The sequence below is a fragment of the Aotus nancymaae genome, unplaced genomic scaffold, assembly GCF_030222135.1.
Source record: "Aotus nancymaae isolate 86718 unplaced genomic scaffold, 86718_ANA_hifiasm-v0.15.2.pri h1tg000014l, whole genome shotgun sequence".
NCBI lineage: Eukaryota > Metazoa > Chordata > Mammalia > Primates > Aotidae > Aotus > Aotus nancymaae.
Genome location: NW_026988425.1, coordinates 42,578,491 through 42,594,048, shown reverse-complemented (window position 1 = coordinate 42,594,048; position 15,558 = coordinate 42,578,491). Strand labels below are relative to the sequence as shown.

Genomic DNA, 15,558 nt, shown 5'->3' with positions numbered 1-15,558 from the left:
GTGTTGAACAATGAGAACACATGGACACAGGGAAGGTAGCATCACACACTGGGGTCTGTAGGGGGGAAACAGGGGAGGGACAGCGGGGGGTGGGGAGTTGGGGAGAGATAGCATGGGGAGAAATTCCAGATATAGGTGAAGGGGAGGAAAACAGCACATCACACTGCCATGTGTGTACCTATGCAATCTTGCATGTTCTTTACATGTACCCCAAAACCTAAAATGCAATAAAAAAAAGAAAAAAGAAAAAGAAATTATACATACAAAAATCCTTTAAATATCCTAACCAATAAAGTAAAATAAAACCAACAGAGCATGAATTTTCAATTCAATTAACACAATCAATGACAAGGATTGGCAAACAGCAAAGAATAAGATCACACTTAATTTTTAAAAATGCATTAAAAATTTTACTATGACAAAAAATAAATTAATAAATAGTTCAAACTGAATGTAGGAACTGCCTTTTCAAGATATCAAAATTGCTTCTTTCTAGATATAGCTACAACTACTTTGAGAGAAGGGAAAGGGCACGAATAAAGATGGTGTTTACTTTCTTCTAATAGAATATTCATTATATAATTCAGTCCTGAGATTACTAGTGACCTAAGATCCATTAACAAATTGCATTTATCACTTAAAACTTTAAAAGGAGTATTTTCTGCTTTAACACACACACATACACACACACAGAGAGAGAGAGAGACAGAGAGAGAGAGAGAGAGAGAGAGAGAGAGAGAGAGAGATCTTCATCTCAGGCACAGCAAAATAGAAATTGATTATAAAACCAACAGATACTGTGTGTTTTAAACTCGCTAAACACGAGCATTACAGTAACAAAATTTGTACTACTTCTTTTCCTGATTTAAGAGACTGTCTTTCATGTGTTAATAATTTTTTGAGAAACTTAGTACCAAATTAATTATATGCAGAGAAAATAACCTGAGTATTCATCACACATTCACCTATATTTAGAGCTTTAGGCACAGTAGCAAAGTCACAAAGAAAATCTAGACTTCTATAAAAAGACACGATCTTTACTGTGCTTAGATGAACAAAGAGGTAGCAAAAAAAAGCCACCATTTCTCTCAAATGTCATCAATTACATAAGACCTCAAAACACACACTGATTTGAAAACAAAATCTATTCTTATTGTAAACAGTGAAGACAGATTACTTTCCTCTATTTCATAGTAGCAGGTCTTCCCCTGATATTTATAGCAGGCGGAAATACTTGATTTTACTCTTTTGTCACCAGAGATAATTGCTACATCACTTGCCAACATGATGAACTCATTTTATTAGTCAAATGTTGAATTCCACTCAAGTGCACTTAATACAGTACTACACATTATATGTTGATTGAAATTGAAGAGATCTCCAATTAGAAATGGAATTTTCAAAAATATAACTAACACTAATTTTCAAGTTGTATGTTTCATTGGTGTTCTAATGAAACATATAAAGCAAATGACTTGTTTCCAGCATCTCTGAAAGATTATTTAGTCCTTTAATGTATTAAAATAGTAGTGAGAAAATATGCCCTTGAAATATAGACTCTGAAGTACAGTTTAAAAAATTAAAACCAATTTGATATGGTTAATTCAGACTATGGTTAAATTGCAAAGGGAGAGCTCAGAAGTTCATACAAGTTCCAAATTAGTCACATTTGTTGGAAAAAAAATAAAACACAAAATGCAGTTGCCTGCAATGTTTACACTGTGTCAGATATTTCAGATCCATGTATAATGTAAGCCCTGAAATCCTAAACACTTAGTTTCTTAAAACATTTCTGGTTACTGAGAAGGCATAAAAAATCCAACAGAATTACATTTAAAATGAGGCTGTCCTTCCTTCTTTTATAAAATACTTTTGATTCCTAACACAAAAAAATATGCACAGAAAGACATTTAGAATTTTTAATCCTTTTTTAAAACTGAGGGATTGCTGATCTTGAAAAATCTATCTATACAGTATTTGCTTTGCTTTCTTCAGTCTTCCTTTTATTCCAAGAGCTTTGCTATAGATGCACATCACCACGTATACTGATACTTTATTTGACTGTTCCCACAACTGTAGAGGTGGCTTTACTAGCCAACAGCTTGATCTTTAATATTTATTTCTGATAGGATTCTCTAACTTTCGCCTGGAGTGCGTCACATGTTTTCTTGGCATCACCTAGAAGCATGGCCGTGTTAGGTTTGTAGAAGATTGGATTGTCCACTGCAGCATAGCCAACACCCAAAGACCTCTTCATAACAATCACCTGAGAACCAAAGATTAAATGAGAGAGAGCATTTAACAGACCTGCCCAGGACCTGTTAGGCACACAAACATTGCTCTTCACTACCTTTGAACAAGGTATGTACCACCACTAATTCTTTAGTACAGGCACTTTAAAAATACACGAAAAGTATTTTTAATGAATGTTTGCATTGTATTAATTTTAATATTTAAATATGCCTTTATTCTTACATCCATTAGAGAAAAAGTCATGTTAATAATTCATATTTGAGTGATAAGATTACAATGATTTTCTTCTTAATGCTTTTATCTATAAAGACCATGTATACCATTTTCTAGCCAGCAAAATAAGCATCTTTCTATGAATGTGCTAAAGAAAATAAGTTTAGTACATACGTTTCCACTACGAATTCTAAAACAGATGTGGTTGAGTGGGAAAACTGTGTTATTCTTTCCTATGACTTCAAAGTATATCAGAAAGTGCTAGGACAAAACCTCAAAGAGCAATCCAGCTTCTCACAAGGACAGAGCTAATAACTAACAGAATGTTCCTACAAATCAAAATGGAACAAGTAAGTCACTCTATAATATTGATGTGTTATAGATATTTACAATGACGTGTTATGGATGTTGCTGTCCTGCTGAATATCAAGTCAGTTTTTAATGAAATGAAAAGCCTTTCTATGGTCTACTAGGACATGTAATCTATCCAAAAATAGAGGAAGTGCAAATGTATTCTTTTTCTTATAGCATTAGTACAGTAATGCACTCTGCAAACTCTGAAATATTGACTATGACACAATAGTTTTTCATACACACATGAACAAGTACATTTTATATCTACTCACTCATCACAAATACTAAGTTTTAAACTCCCATATTTACAATAAAAAGAAACAAAATTAAATTGAAATGTACATGATGTTATTAGGATTTTTTAAATGCAGATATGACTCAGGAGTAGTAAAATGTGCCTACTGCTGAGGCAGAGGAAAATTTACAAGCCTCTGAGTTATCTAAAATCTAGCAATTAGCTTTTTCAGAAATAATATGCATGAGCGAAGCTTGCTTCCTTATGCCACGTTATGGTTTGGATTTCTAAATCACCTTTATGCTAGATACTCTATAACAACTTATAAATTCCCTTTCAAAAAAGTTAAATGAAAAAAAATATGCTCATCTTGGTATATGAAGGCGATGATACTGACTCACTGTCCCAGAGGGAAGCCATCTGCTTCATGGGACTCGATCTGGAATTTAGCCAGACTCATTCCAAAAGCTCACAGCTCTTTTTTCAGCTGTGGTTACAGATTTTGTTAATCCACCCACATAATCTCATCTGGTTCTACTTGTGATGAGGGCATTCACTTACGTTCTCTGGTGGCCAGAGAACAGACAGAAGCTGGATATAAGAAACTGGGCCTTAAACATGCTCTTACTCTTGGGCCTCCTAGAAGGCATCATCATTTCTTATCAAATGATCAAAGAAATTTCTGTGTGTATATTTTAAGTGACCTTTGGTTATCAGAATGAAATACAAGTCTGAAACTTTACCTGCTTTGATTTCCAGACCTCAAGGACTGGCATGCCTGCAATAATAGAGTTGGGATCTTCTTGAGCTGCTGAATTAACAGTGTCATTAGCTCCAATTACAAGGACCAAATCAGTATCTATATAATTAAAGAAAAAAGAAAGAATATAAAACTCAAAGGGTCACTTTTACATATTTTCAAATTATAGTGATCTTACTTTATAATAACAGTAAAAATATAGATTTGCATTTGTGACAGGCACTGTACAAAGAACTTTATCAGAGAGGTTAAGCAACTCAGTCAGTGTCACACAGTTAAAAAGCAGTAGGTCTTGCATTTGAACTTAACCATCTTGACTACACCCTGAATTATTATGCTTCTCCCCCCCAATAAATCTACCTAATCTGACTTTATAACTCTTTTATGATCTCAAAATGATCTTGCTATAGTGTCACATGATTTTATGAAATTTGCATTCCACTTTCACCCTTTAAAATGACCATTTAAATCTCAAACCATAAGAATCCAAGAGGAAAACCTAGGAAACACCATTCTGGACATCAGCCTTCAGAAAAAATTAATGACTAAGTCCTCAGAAAACAATTGCAACAAACACAATAACTGACAAGTGAGACCTAATTAGACTAAAGAGCTTCTCCATAGCAAAAGAAACTATCAAGAGAGCAAACAGACAAGCTATAGAATGAGAAAAAATATTCACAAATGATACACTGGACAGAGGTCTAAAATCCAGAATCTATAAGGAACTTAAAGAACTTAACAAAGAAATTTAAAAAAAAAAAAACTCAAAAAAGGGGCAAAAGACATGAACAGATATTTCTCAAAAGGAGATATACAAGTGGTCAACAAACATGAAAAAATGCTCAACATCACTAATCATAAGAGAAATGCAAAGCAAACCCACAATGAAATTACCATCTCACACAGTAAGAACAGCTACTGGTAAAAAGTCAAAATAACAGATGCTAGCAAGGCTGTGGAGAAAATGGAACATTTACACACTGTTTATGGGAATGTAAATTAGTTCAGCCCCTGTGGAAAGCAGTTTCTCAAAGAAACTTAGAACTGCTATCTGACCCAGCAATCCCACCATGCAAAAGAAAACAAATCATTCTACCAAAAGACACATTCACTAACATGTTTTTTGCAGCACTATTCACAGTAGCAAAGACATAGAATCAACCTAGGTGTCCATTAATGGTGGACTGGATAAAGAAAACGTGGTATGTATACATCATGGACTACTATAAGGCCATAAAAAAGAAGGAAATCATGTTCTTTGCAGCAACATGGAAACAGCTGGAGGCCATTATCCTGAGCAAATAAACACAGGCACAAAAAACCAAATACTGCACATTCTCACTTATAAGTGGGAGCTAAACACTGGGTACTCAGGGACATGAAATATAGCAACAATAGAACCTGGAGACTACCAGAGTGGGGAGAGAGGGACAGGGGCAAGGGCTGAAAAATTGTGGGGTACTATGCTCACTACCTCCAACACTCAGCATTCCACAATATACCCAGGTAACAAACCTGTACATGTACCCATGAATCTATAATAAAAGTTTAAAAAAATACATAAAAATAAAATAACCCCTTAAGATACAATCTGATGTCTAATAGACAATGGTATCAAAATCCTCATTAAAGCCATGTCCATAATTCCTGGAACTGGTTAGCATTACACATAATGTAATAACAGTGGAATCTGAAAAGGGACGTAAAATTAAAATGGCCTAAGTTATCTCTTTAAGAACTGCAATATAAACTACCTTAGAATGGTGCCAAAAAATGCCACGTGAATCTAAACATACACACAATTTCATTATTTTTTCTAATAAACAGCATTTGTTAAGTTTACAGTGGATATTTGCCAGAGGGAAGTGGTTTAATTTTAACAAACATAAGCTTGGGCCAAACGTCATTACCATTCAACATCTGCCCTATGACAGCTATAAAGTAGAGCACCTTATCTAGGGAAATTCTAGTACTTTTTAAAAAGAAAAGAAAGAGAAAACTACTTCACCAGTCATACATTAGTACAATTGGAAACCAGTAAAATCTCAGAAACTGGCAAGAATCAGACACTTAATTATCAACAGAAGCACTCATAAATGAAGAGTCTGAAGTTGAACAACAAGCTACTGAGAGTTAGGATCTGGATGCAAAAGCCAGGTCTGCCCAGATCCCCAATCTTCAACATTTCTGCACTACTCCCCAAGGTTTTCACCATCTTTCAGTTCTTCACAGAGGAGAAAAATTTACCTGTGCTGTTCGTGACTCTTTTGTACCTTATTCAATATTGTCTTTCACTTATTTAATTTCAACTGCATATCTACCATGTACAAGTTCATTTTCATCTGACTAGTCAGTGTTCACTGAATCTACAATTTATATCCCAAATCTGGCACTGCTTTATTCACAGTAAGAATGTTTAAACTTCACCATTGCCCCATCACTTACCTGGGAAATCATGGTTGATCTCATCCATTTCCAACACAATATCATATGGCACCCCAGCCTCAGCCAGCAGCACATTAAGCTGACCAGGCATTCGGCCTGCAACTGGGTGAATTCCAAACCTAGACATGAAACAAATGAACAGCTGGCCTTACTTGACAGGACATAATGTACAGAAACCCCAGTATTACCTCCAAATCTGCACACTTTGTTCTTGACATCTCTGCTTTTTCCTGGTACTATCTGATCTCTACAGAAAGAAATAGAATTAGTCCAGATACATAGTCAATTTACAAATATTGAAGTTGAAGATTCAGTATCTTAGTATGCAGGAAGTATAATTTCCCTCAGAAAAATAAAAGCATAACTCTGGAACAAGACTCTTCCATATATGTTTTCAGTGTAGTGAACTTCCAATAATGTTAATAAATAATATCACCTTACATTTTAAAAGCATTGATTGTGTTCTCTTGCACTTTCTGGTAAATCTTGAATCCTTTTTTTTTTTTTGGAGATGGAGTCTCACACTGTTGCCCAGGCTGGAGTGCAGTGGGGCTATCTCTGCTCACTACAACCTCCACCTCCCAGGTTCAAGCGATTCTCCTGCCTCAGGTTCCCAAGTAGCTGGGTTTACAGGTGCCCACCATCACACCCAGCTAATTTTTTGTATTTTTAGTAGAGACAAGGTTTCATTATGTTGGCCAGGCTGGTCTTGAACTCCTGACCTTGTGATCTGCCCACCTTGGCCTCCCAAAATTCTGGGATTACAAGTGTGAGCCACCACGCCCGGCCTGAATCTTGAAAAACCTATTCACCTAGCCTGGAATTAAATGTTTCCCATGAAAAATCAACATTATTCTATCAAAAGCTGACTTCCCATTCAACTTTAACCTCTTCGTTAAAGGTAGGGAGATGGCTGGGAGTGGTGGCTAAAAATGCCTGTAATCCCAGCCCTTTGGAAAGGCCAAGACAGGCAGATCGTCTGAGGTCAGGAGTTCGAGACCAGCCTGGCTACCATAGTGAAACCCCATATCTATTAAAAATATAAAAATTAATCAACATGGTGAAATCCCATATCTATTAAAAATACAAAAAATAACACACTCTGGCTGGGCACCATGACTGACACCTGTAATCCCAGTACTTTGAGAGGCCAAGGCGGGCGGATCACCTGAGGTCAGGAGTTCAAGACCAGCCTGACCAACATGGTGAAACCCTGTCTCTACTTAAAAATACAAAAATTAGCTGAACGTGGTGGCACACACCTGTAGTCCCAGCTAACTCAGGAGGCTAAGGTGGGAGAGTCGCTTGAACTCAGGAGGCAGAGGTTGCAGTGAACAGAGATTGTACCACTGCACTCCAGCCTGGGGACAGAATGAGATTCTGTCAAAACATACACACACACACACACACACACACACACACCCCGCAGTTAAAAAAAAAAAAAAATTCTGGATCAATTGGCTAGAAAATAAAAAGGCAAAACTGTGATTTTCAAATAAACCACAGAAGATTACCAAATATTTTTTATTTTCACAGAAGAGAAGAAAATGTTCAAATGCAAAAGAAAGAATTGAAATTTTTTATAAAAAAAAAAAGCTTCCTGTTAACAATTTAAAACAAATACTTTATCTAAGGAAATTTCAGGCTTCTTTTTTGTGGGCTACAAAAAAGAATCTGCCCTCATGCATAACCCCCAGTTCAATCCAAAATGAATCCAAGAGTATTTTACTTATAACTCAAAGGATGGTTGGCAGTGGGCATGATCAAGACCATTACGGAAGCTGGGATAGCCTTTTATTTATGAAAGGTGGGGAGGTATCTCAACCAATGGTCTTAACCACTAGTAAGGGCAAGAAGCAGCTTAGAGGGAGCCCAGGATTTCCAGAATAACTACATGATATTGCCCTAGCTCAACCCTACAGTACTAACTGCCTCTCAGATTAATCACTTGTGTTATTTTGAGGTGTTAAAATTAATCTTGGACACCAAAAATATTTCCTAATTTCCCAATCCAGATCACCAATAAGTGTTTCCTGCTTCCCCTAGGCCCACCAGGCTCACTGATCTTCCCAAAACCTGACTGGTGAGAACTTAAGACTAAGAATCGCTGTTATGTATGACATTTAAAGTCTGAATTCGTTTCATATTGCTGCTGTAACAAACCACCACAAATTTAGTGCCTTCAAATAACACAAATTTGTTATCACTTAATGGTTCTGAAGGTCAGAAGTCCAAAATCAGTTTCCAGTGAGAGAATGTGTTCTCTTTCTGGGTCCACAAGGGGGCGTAGTTTTAAGGGCAAGAACTTACCAGTGCCATGCCCCCCTCCCATGTCTCTCCATCCGGGGAGATTTAACAGTTTATGTTTAAATATCTCAGGCGAGGGAAGAAACTAAGAGTCAATCACCCCAGCGGAAGTTCTAAGGAACTCCTTTCTTGGCCCGGGGTCTTAAAGAAGATGGGGGTTCCTCCCAGGTTAAAAATCCCCTTCTTCCACACCCCTTTGGACTCCATGTTTGGGTCCCCTTCCATGATCACTCTCTTGTGGAAGCTGCTTTTCCCCTCCTAAACTCCATCTCTCTCTCTCAATTCCCTACCACTCAGTGTGGAAGCTGTCTTTCCTCTCCTGGATTCCATCCTTCTGGATTCTCTCTCTCAGTGTGAGTGGAGCTTTCCTCCTCTGGTTTTCCCCCTCTGGGAACCCTTCTCACTCAGTGTGAGAGTGGCTTTTCTTCCTCTCACTTAGTGTGAGAGTTAGCTGTTTCTCTCTCTTTCTCATTTTTCTCTGTCTGCTTTAAATGTCACTTTCTACAAACACTTTTGAGTCTGGCATTTACTTTTATGAGTGCACTGTGCCATGGTCTCCTCTCTCATTCTTGAGACGGCAATAGACCAAGAACCTGGAGAAACGTCCTCTCAAGGGAACTGAGGGCACCCCTGAACCTGGAAACACCTGGACTAAAAAAAAAAAAAAAAAAAAATCAAGATATCAAGAAGCCTTAATTCCTTCTGGATTTTTTGCAATGAATTCCCAGGTGTTCTTTGAGCTTTCCCAGGTGTTATTTGGATATCTAGATCTCAAGCAAGGCCAGAGAAGTTTTCCTCGCTATTCCCTCAAATACATTTTCCAAATTTCTAGATTTCTCTTCATCCTCAGGAACACCAATTATTCTTAGGTTTAGACATTTAACATAGTCCCAAACTTCTTGGAGGCTTTGTTCATTTTTTTAAATTCTTATTTCTTTGTCTTTGGTGGACTGGATTAATTCAAAAGCCTTATCTTTGATCAAGTTCTTTCTTCTGTCTGTTCAATTCTATTGCTGAGACTCTCCAACACATTTTACATTTCTCTAACTGTGTCCTTAATTTCCAGAGGTTGTGACTGTTTTTTAATTTATGCTCTCTATTTCACTGAAGATGTTTCCTTTCATATCCTTTATTGTGTTTTTTATTTCTTTAACTTGGACTTCACCTTTCTCTGGTGCCTCCTTGATTATCTTAATAATCAACCTTCTGAATTCTTTTTCTGATAATTCAGAGATTTTTTTCAGGAAAGGACACCCTGTTCAACAAATGGTGCTGGGATAATTGTAAGCCACATGTAAAATAATGAAATTGGATCCTCATCTCTCACCTTATACAAAAATCAACTCAAACTGGATCAAAGACTTAAATCTAAGACCCAAAACCATAAAGATTCTGTAACAACAGAAAAACCCTTCTAGACAATGGCTTAGGTGAAGACTTCATGACCAAAAATCCAAAGGCAAATGCAACAAAACAAAGATAAATAGATGGGACTTAATTAAATTAAAAAGCTTCTGCACAGCAAAAATAATAATTATAATCAACAGAGTTAACAGATAACCCACGGAGAGAAAATCTTCACAATATATACATCTGACAAAAGGCTAATGTCCAGAATCTCCAAAAAACTCAAATCAGCAAGAAAGAAACAAACAATCCCATCTAAAAGTGGGCTAAGAACATGAGTAGCAACTCTCAAAAGAAGATATACAAATGGTTAACACACGTATGGAAAAACACTCAACATCACTAATTATCAAGGAAATGCCAACCAAACCACAATGCGATACCACCTCAATCCTGCAAGAATGGCCATAACCAAAATATCAAAAAATAATAGAGGTTGGTGTGGATGCAGTGAAAAGCAAACATTTTTACACTGCTGGTAGGAATGTAAACTAGTACAACCACTATGGTAAACCATGTGGAGATTCTTTAAAGAACTAAAAGTAGATCTACCATTTGATCCAGCAATCCCACTATTAGGTATCTGCCCAGAGGGAAAGAAGTCATTATACAAAAAAGATACTTGCACACACATGTTTATAGTGGCACAATTTGCAATTGCAAAAATATGGAACCAGCCCAAATGCCCATCAATCAATGAGTGGATTAAAAAAAAATGTGGTATCTCAGCCATATAAATGAATGAAACAATGGCATTCATAGCAACCTGGATGGAACTGGAGACTACTATTCTAAGTGAAGTAACTCAGAAATGGAAAACCAAACATTATATGTTTTCACTCACAAGTGGGAGCTAAGCTATAAGGACGCAAAAGTATAAGGATGATAAATTGAACTTTGGGGACTTAGAGAAAAGGGTGGGGGTGGCAAGGGATAAAAGACTACAAATTGGGTACAGTGTACGCTGCTGGGGTGATAGGTGCACCAAAATCTCAGAAATCACCACTAAATAGTTTTTCCATGCAACCAAACACCACCTGTTCCCCAAAAACCTATTGAAATAAAAAAACAAAAATTTAAAAATTCCTTCTGGAGATTCTAGGGCAAAATCCATTCCATACCTTTTCCAGCTTCTGCAGTCTTCCCTCTTTCTTTGGTGGGGGGGGCCACATCACCCTAACCTCTGCTTCCACTGTCACATCTTCTTTAACTCCGATCCTCCTGCTTTCCTCTTTTAATGACAATACTGAGCCCACCAATAATCCAAGATAATCTCCCCATCTCAAAATCCTCACCTTCACCAAATCTACAAAGTTGCTTTTGCCATGGAAGGCAACACAGTCATTTTGAGGATTTGGATGTAGACACTTTGGGAGACCACCATTCTGCCTACCACAAAGCTCTCCAGTCTTAAAATTCAGTGAACTAGGACTTGCATTTTAGCTAAATAACCCAATATATACTTTGTGATTACTTTTTGGATTTCAATTTTATATCCCTCCTTGATTCCAGCTTATTTTGTTTAATTTCATGTTTTTAATAGTGCTTTTGTCATCTTTATATTAATCCATCTGGCTACCATCTTGAGGCTTTAACTGAGGTATCTTGGACCAAATTAGAAATTAAGGACCTCTAAATATGTTAGTTCTTATTTTGATGTCTTGATTAGCTGCAGACTGCATAAAGACAATGTTTCTGTTGAGCTAGTTGTAAAGAGTAAATAATTACCAACATAACCATCATGTTATGCCTAATATCCCAAAGGACAGATCATTTTATATCTACTTGCATAGTAATTTATTAAACTAAATTTTATGACTCTAAAGTCAGAGAAAAACACATGCAATATTATTACAAGAGAATGCCAATGTTTTGAGAAAAATAACAGAATACAGTCAAATGTGTAGAGATATATATTTGCACACTGATGAGTCAATGTGAGTTTGTAAAAAATTCTGGCACATGTAACTGGCTAATCTCCAAAGTATGTATTAAAATTAATTATATCAGACACTGGTTGGCCATAACAAGCAATTTCCAGGAACTGATGGCCAAAGCTCATCAATGTTCCATCATCACATGAAGAATATCCAGAATTTCAACATGCAAAGCCTACCAACCTTTTAGTTCTTCTCTTTCAACTATGAAAATTATCTTTTATTATGTACATGCTTGAAAAAACAGAGTCAACTATCCTTCACCATGACAAGATTCTACAGAAGGAAAAGAACTACTAAAATGAGGTCATAGTAAGATCTTGCACGCTCTCAGAATTCTTCCTTTATGCATCTGCTATACAATAACATAACTGGTCGACATGACTGTGCTCTCCTAAAAGTTCCCAAGTATAAGAATGAACCACATCTTATTTATCAGTTCCTGGCACTCTACTGCAGGGACTCAATGAAAGAGAGAGAAGGAGAAAAGGGGTTTTAAACAACATAGTGTGCCCAATAGGGTATACTGATTCATACATTTTCTATGTTTCTTTTTAGAGAAAGAATTTAGAAAAGTCACATAGGGTAGCAGTTAAGAGTTCTAGATTGCCACTGCCAGGGTTCAAAGCATTTGGACAATTTACTTCTGTGCATCTCCATTACTTTATGGGTACCATGGGATTGATAATAAAATCTCCTAGAGGACTATTAAGAGATTTAAATGAGATAGTTTGTGTAAAGAGCTTTCCATACAACATGCATTAGACAAACATCTGGCAGACATAAGTCTTCAATAAATGTACATAGCAATTATCCTGCTCAAATGTTTTTGTATAATAATATGAATGTTCTTCTGTGTTTTTTAAGTGAGTGCATATTTTTAATAATCAATATAAAGAAGCACACATTTTCACATGAAAACAAATGTTGATTTAATGTCAAACTTACCGGGTTGCTTTTCTAATTTTTATCTTATAATGCCAGTAAAAATCAATAGAGTCCAGTAAAAGCCAGAAATTATTTGTATTTGTAGCTACATCAAAGGTATTAAAAAATTGTGTAGTCAATCTAGATTGAGGCCAATAATTATAAACATTGGGGTCCCTAGGAACTTGGTCAAAACTAACATTCAAATACACATTTACTCTGATAGATTCAAATTCCAAAGGGCCATTTTTAACCATTTAACAGATATGATTAGGCAAAAAAAATACTGTTTCCTTGGTTGATATATACAACAAATGTCATCAAGTTAGGACAATCTCTTCAATATCTTGAAGCAAAAAAAAAAATTTTTTTCAACACAATTTACTATTTTCCTCTCCGAAATATGAAAACAATAAAGCCTTTCATGGAACATTAGTTAATAAAAAAGCTCAGCCTTCAGTCATCAATTAAGAATAGACGCAGGCACAGTTCAAAAAAAGTAGAATAATCTACTCAAATGAAACAACCTGATCTTCAGAATCTTTTAAATTAACCAAGAAAGAATAAAAACAAATACGAGTATATACAAGAACTATTCATGAATACTGAGTATACTGGGTAAAATCTGAAAAAGAAGCAATTCAAAAAGTACTGTTTTTTAAAACCCTCTTTTATAATATGTGGTGACATAAACCTCATTCTTAGAGTTTTTCACTTTACTTTAGATTTCAGACACCACATGTTTAAAGGGGACACAACAGAAATTTCCATGATCATAGACCATGGAGACAATATGTCCTGACCAGGGTGCATAACAGCAGTTTTCTTGGGAATGTGGGGCTATTAAAGAACATAAAACATCACCACATGGATCCTACCACAACTGTTCAAATAAACTGCATTTTGCTTCTTGCATTATGGAAATACCAGAACTAGTTCAGCAATAAACTATTAAGAATGGTTAATTAAATTGTGCATCCCAATTCAACAATTATACAAAGAAACCACAAGTACAACTGGGCCCCTTTCTAAATTATTTACAGTGTTTTTTCCATTTTGCAGCCTCTCCTATTATATATAGTGACAAGGATCACCAGTTTTTTTAAAAAAATAATAAGCTCTTTACAACCTTCAACTATTTGTTTACATGTTTTGTGAGTCGCTATGCAAAACTTGTGTCCATACTCCAGAAGTTCAGAGTTACTTTCCCTTATTTACTCTGCTTTACATTTTAAAACCAAGCTGGATATAGGACAATGTACATTGATAGCATTTTGGAATTCTGCCTTCCCAATACTATCATCCCACAATTTTCCTAAATATGTTATGATAAGCTTCTAGGAGGTTGACAAATTAAGCAAAAGACATAAACAGAAAATAAAAAGAAGCCTCATTTGTTAAACGTCTACTAACTTCTCCTGTTTTTAAACCATAAATATTTATAAATCCATAAAACTTTAACAGTTAAAATAGAACTTAAAGATCTTCCAATCCAACTGCTTCTTAAGGGAGGAATTCTTCATTTATAAATTATACCAAAAATATTTGCACAGTGTTCTGTCCCAAAAACAGGCTGGAAATTCCACTGTGGATAGAATAGAGTCCCTAGTATGGGCTACACCTCAAGGACCTTTGAAATTCTGTTTGTATGTGGCAATGTTATGTTCTCAGGAGGGTCTCTGGAGGTAATCAAAGGATTTGTTACTATATTCAGTACTTTTTTACATTTATACATTTAACCTGTGAAAAATATGATAAACTCACTGCAAAGGCAGGTTTCTTTGGTTTATCACATGCTGATCAGAGCTTCCGGTGGACAGTTATAAACCACACTATTAAAAGCAAAAGGAAAAGGGGTTTTTTTAAGCAATCATTTTAGTGTATCAGTTCTGAATAAAAACTTCCAAATCATGGTGTCAGCAGGGTAATTGTTCCTGTTAGACAAATTATATCCTTGGTGGTGAAAAGGCCTGGACCAACTGGGTAGGGCTAGTCTATCCATCTGAAGGGAAACATGTAACAAAGTGAAAAAAGAAAAACGTCCTGACTAGGCAATTGCTGTCCACAAAAACCAATGAATGAGATAGTGGTAGAATCAACATCTCTGGTAAAGCTTCTCAGGCAAAGGAATAAACACCTAGCTTTTTAAAATTGTGAAAGTCCTTCTTAGAAGCAGTGGTTCTGATGAATTCACTCACACAATTCCCAGTGAGGGGAAAAAAGTGTTCATTTAATTTCCTAGAATTTTCCAATAGCCAGAATTAGAGAACACTTTGTACTTTTCTTTCTTTTTTTTAAAGGCAAATAAGGGCTGAACTGCTACTCTATTTCTGAATTCTGTTGTTCATCTATGGCCTTCCCTTTTTCAGAAAAAAAAAAAAATCATGAAAGTCAGAGAGCTTATGAAAACATCTCAGTGGGACAATTTTTCTAATGCAGAATAACAGACCTTGTCTTGTGAATGTGAATGAGGAATTTTTGATAGGCTACAGTCACATTTTCCATCTGTACATGTGGCCTGTGACACTGAGGCCACCTAAAGAGATGACATGTCACCTGAAGAGGATCAGCTCAGATGATCTAGACCAAACATCAATGCAGACCTCTATGAAACCATGTCCCAAAACTACCTTTTCTATTCTGAGGAGATTAATTATAGATTGTGCCCAAATCTGGCTTTTCCATCACTTAACCAAATCCAACTATCAGGCCCAGAA

At 36.0% G+C, this 15,558-nt stretch overlaps 1 protein-coding gene across 8 annotated transcripts in view; it reads right to left on the bottom strand.

Annotated features, from left to right (window-relative positions):
• Positions 1–1,276: 1,276 nt before the first annotated feature.
• Positions 1,277–15,558, bottom strand: part of NNT (nicotinamide nucleotide transhydrogenase) — a 96,099-nt gene continuing 81,817 nt past the window's right edge. For all 8 annotated transcript variants that reach the window (XM_012449548.3, XM_012449547.3, XM_012449549.3 and 5 more), the window contains 3 exons: positions 6,264–6,382; positions 3,799–3,914; positions 1,277–2,266 (listed from right to left, as the gene is read on the bottom strand). In XM_012449548.3, the coding sequence (XP_012304971.1) occupies positions 2,117–2,266; positions 3,799–3,914; positions 6,264–6,382 (385 nt within the window). In that variant the 3' untranslated portion in view covers positions 1,277–2,116. The remainder of the gene's footprint in view (positions 2,267–3,798; positions 3,915–6,263; positions 6,383–15,558) is intronic.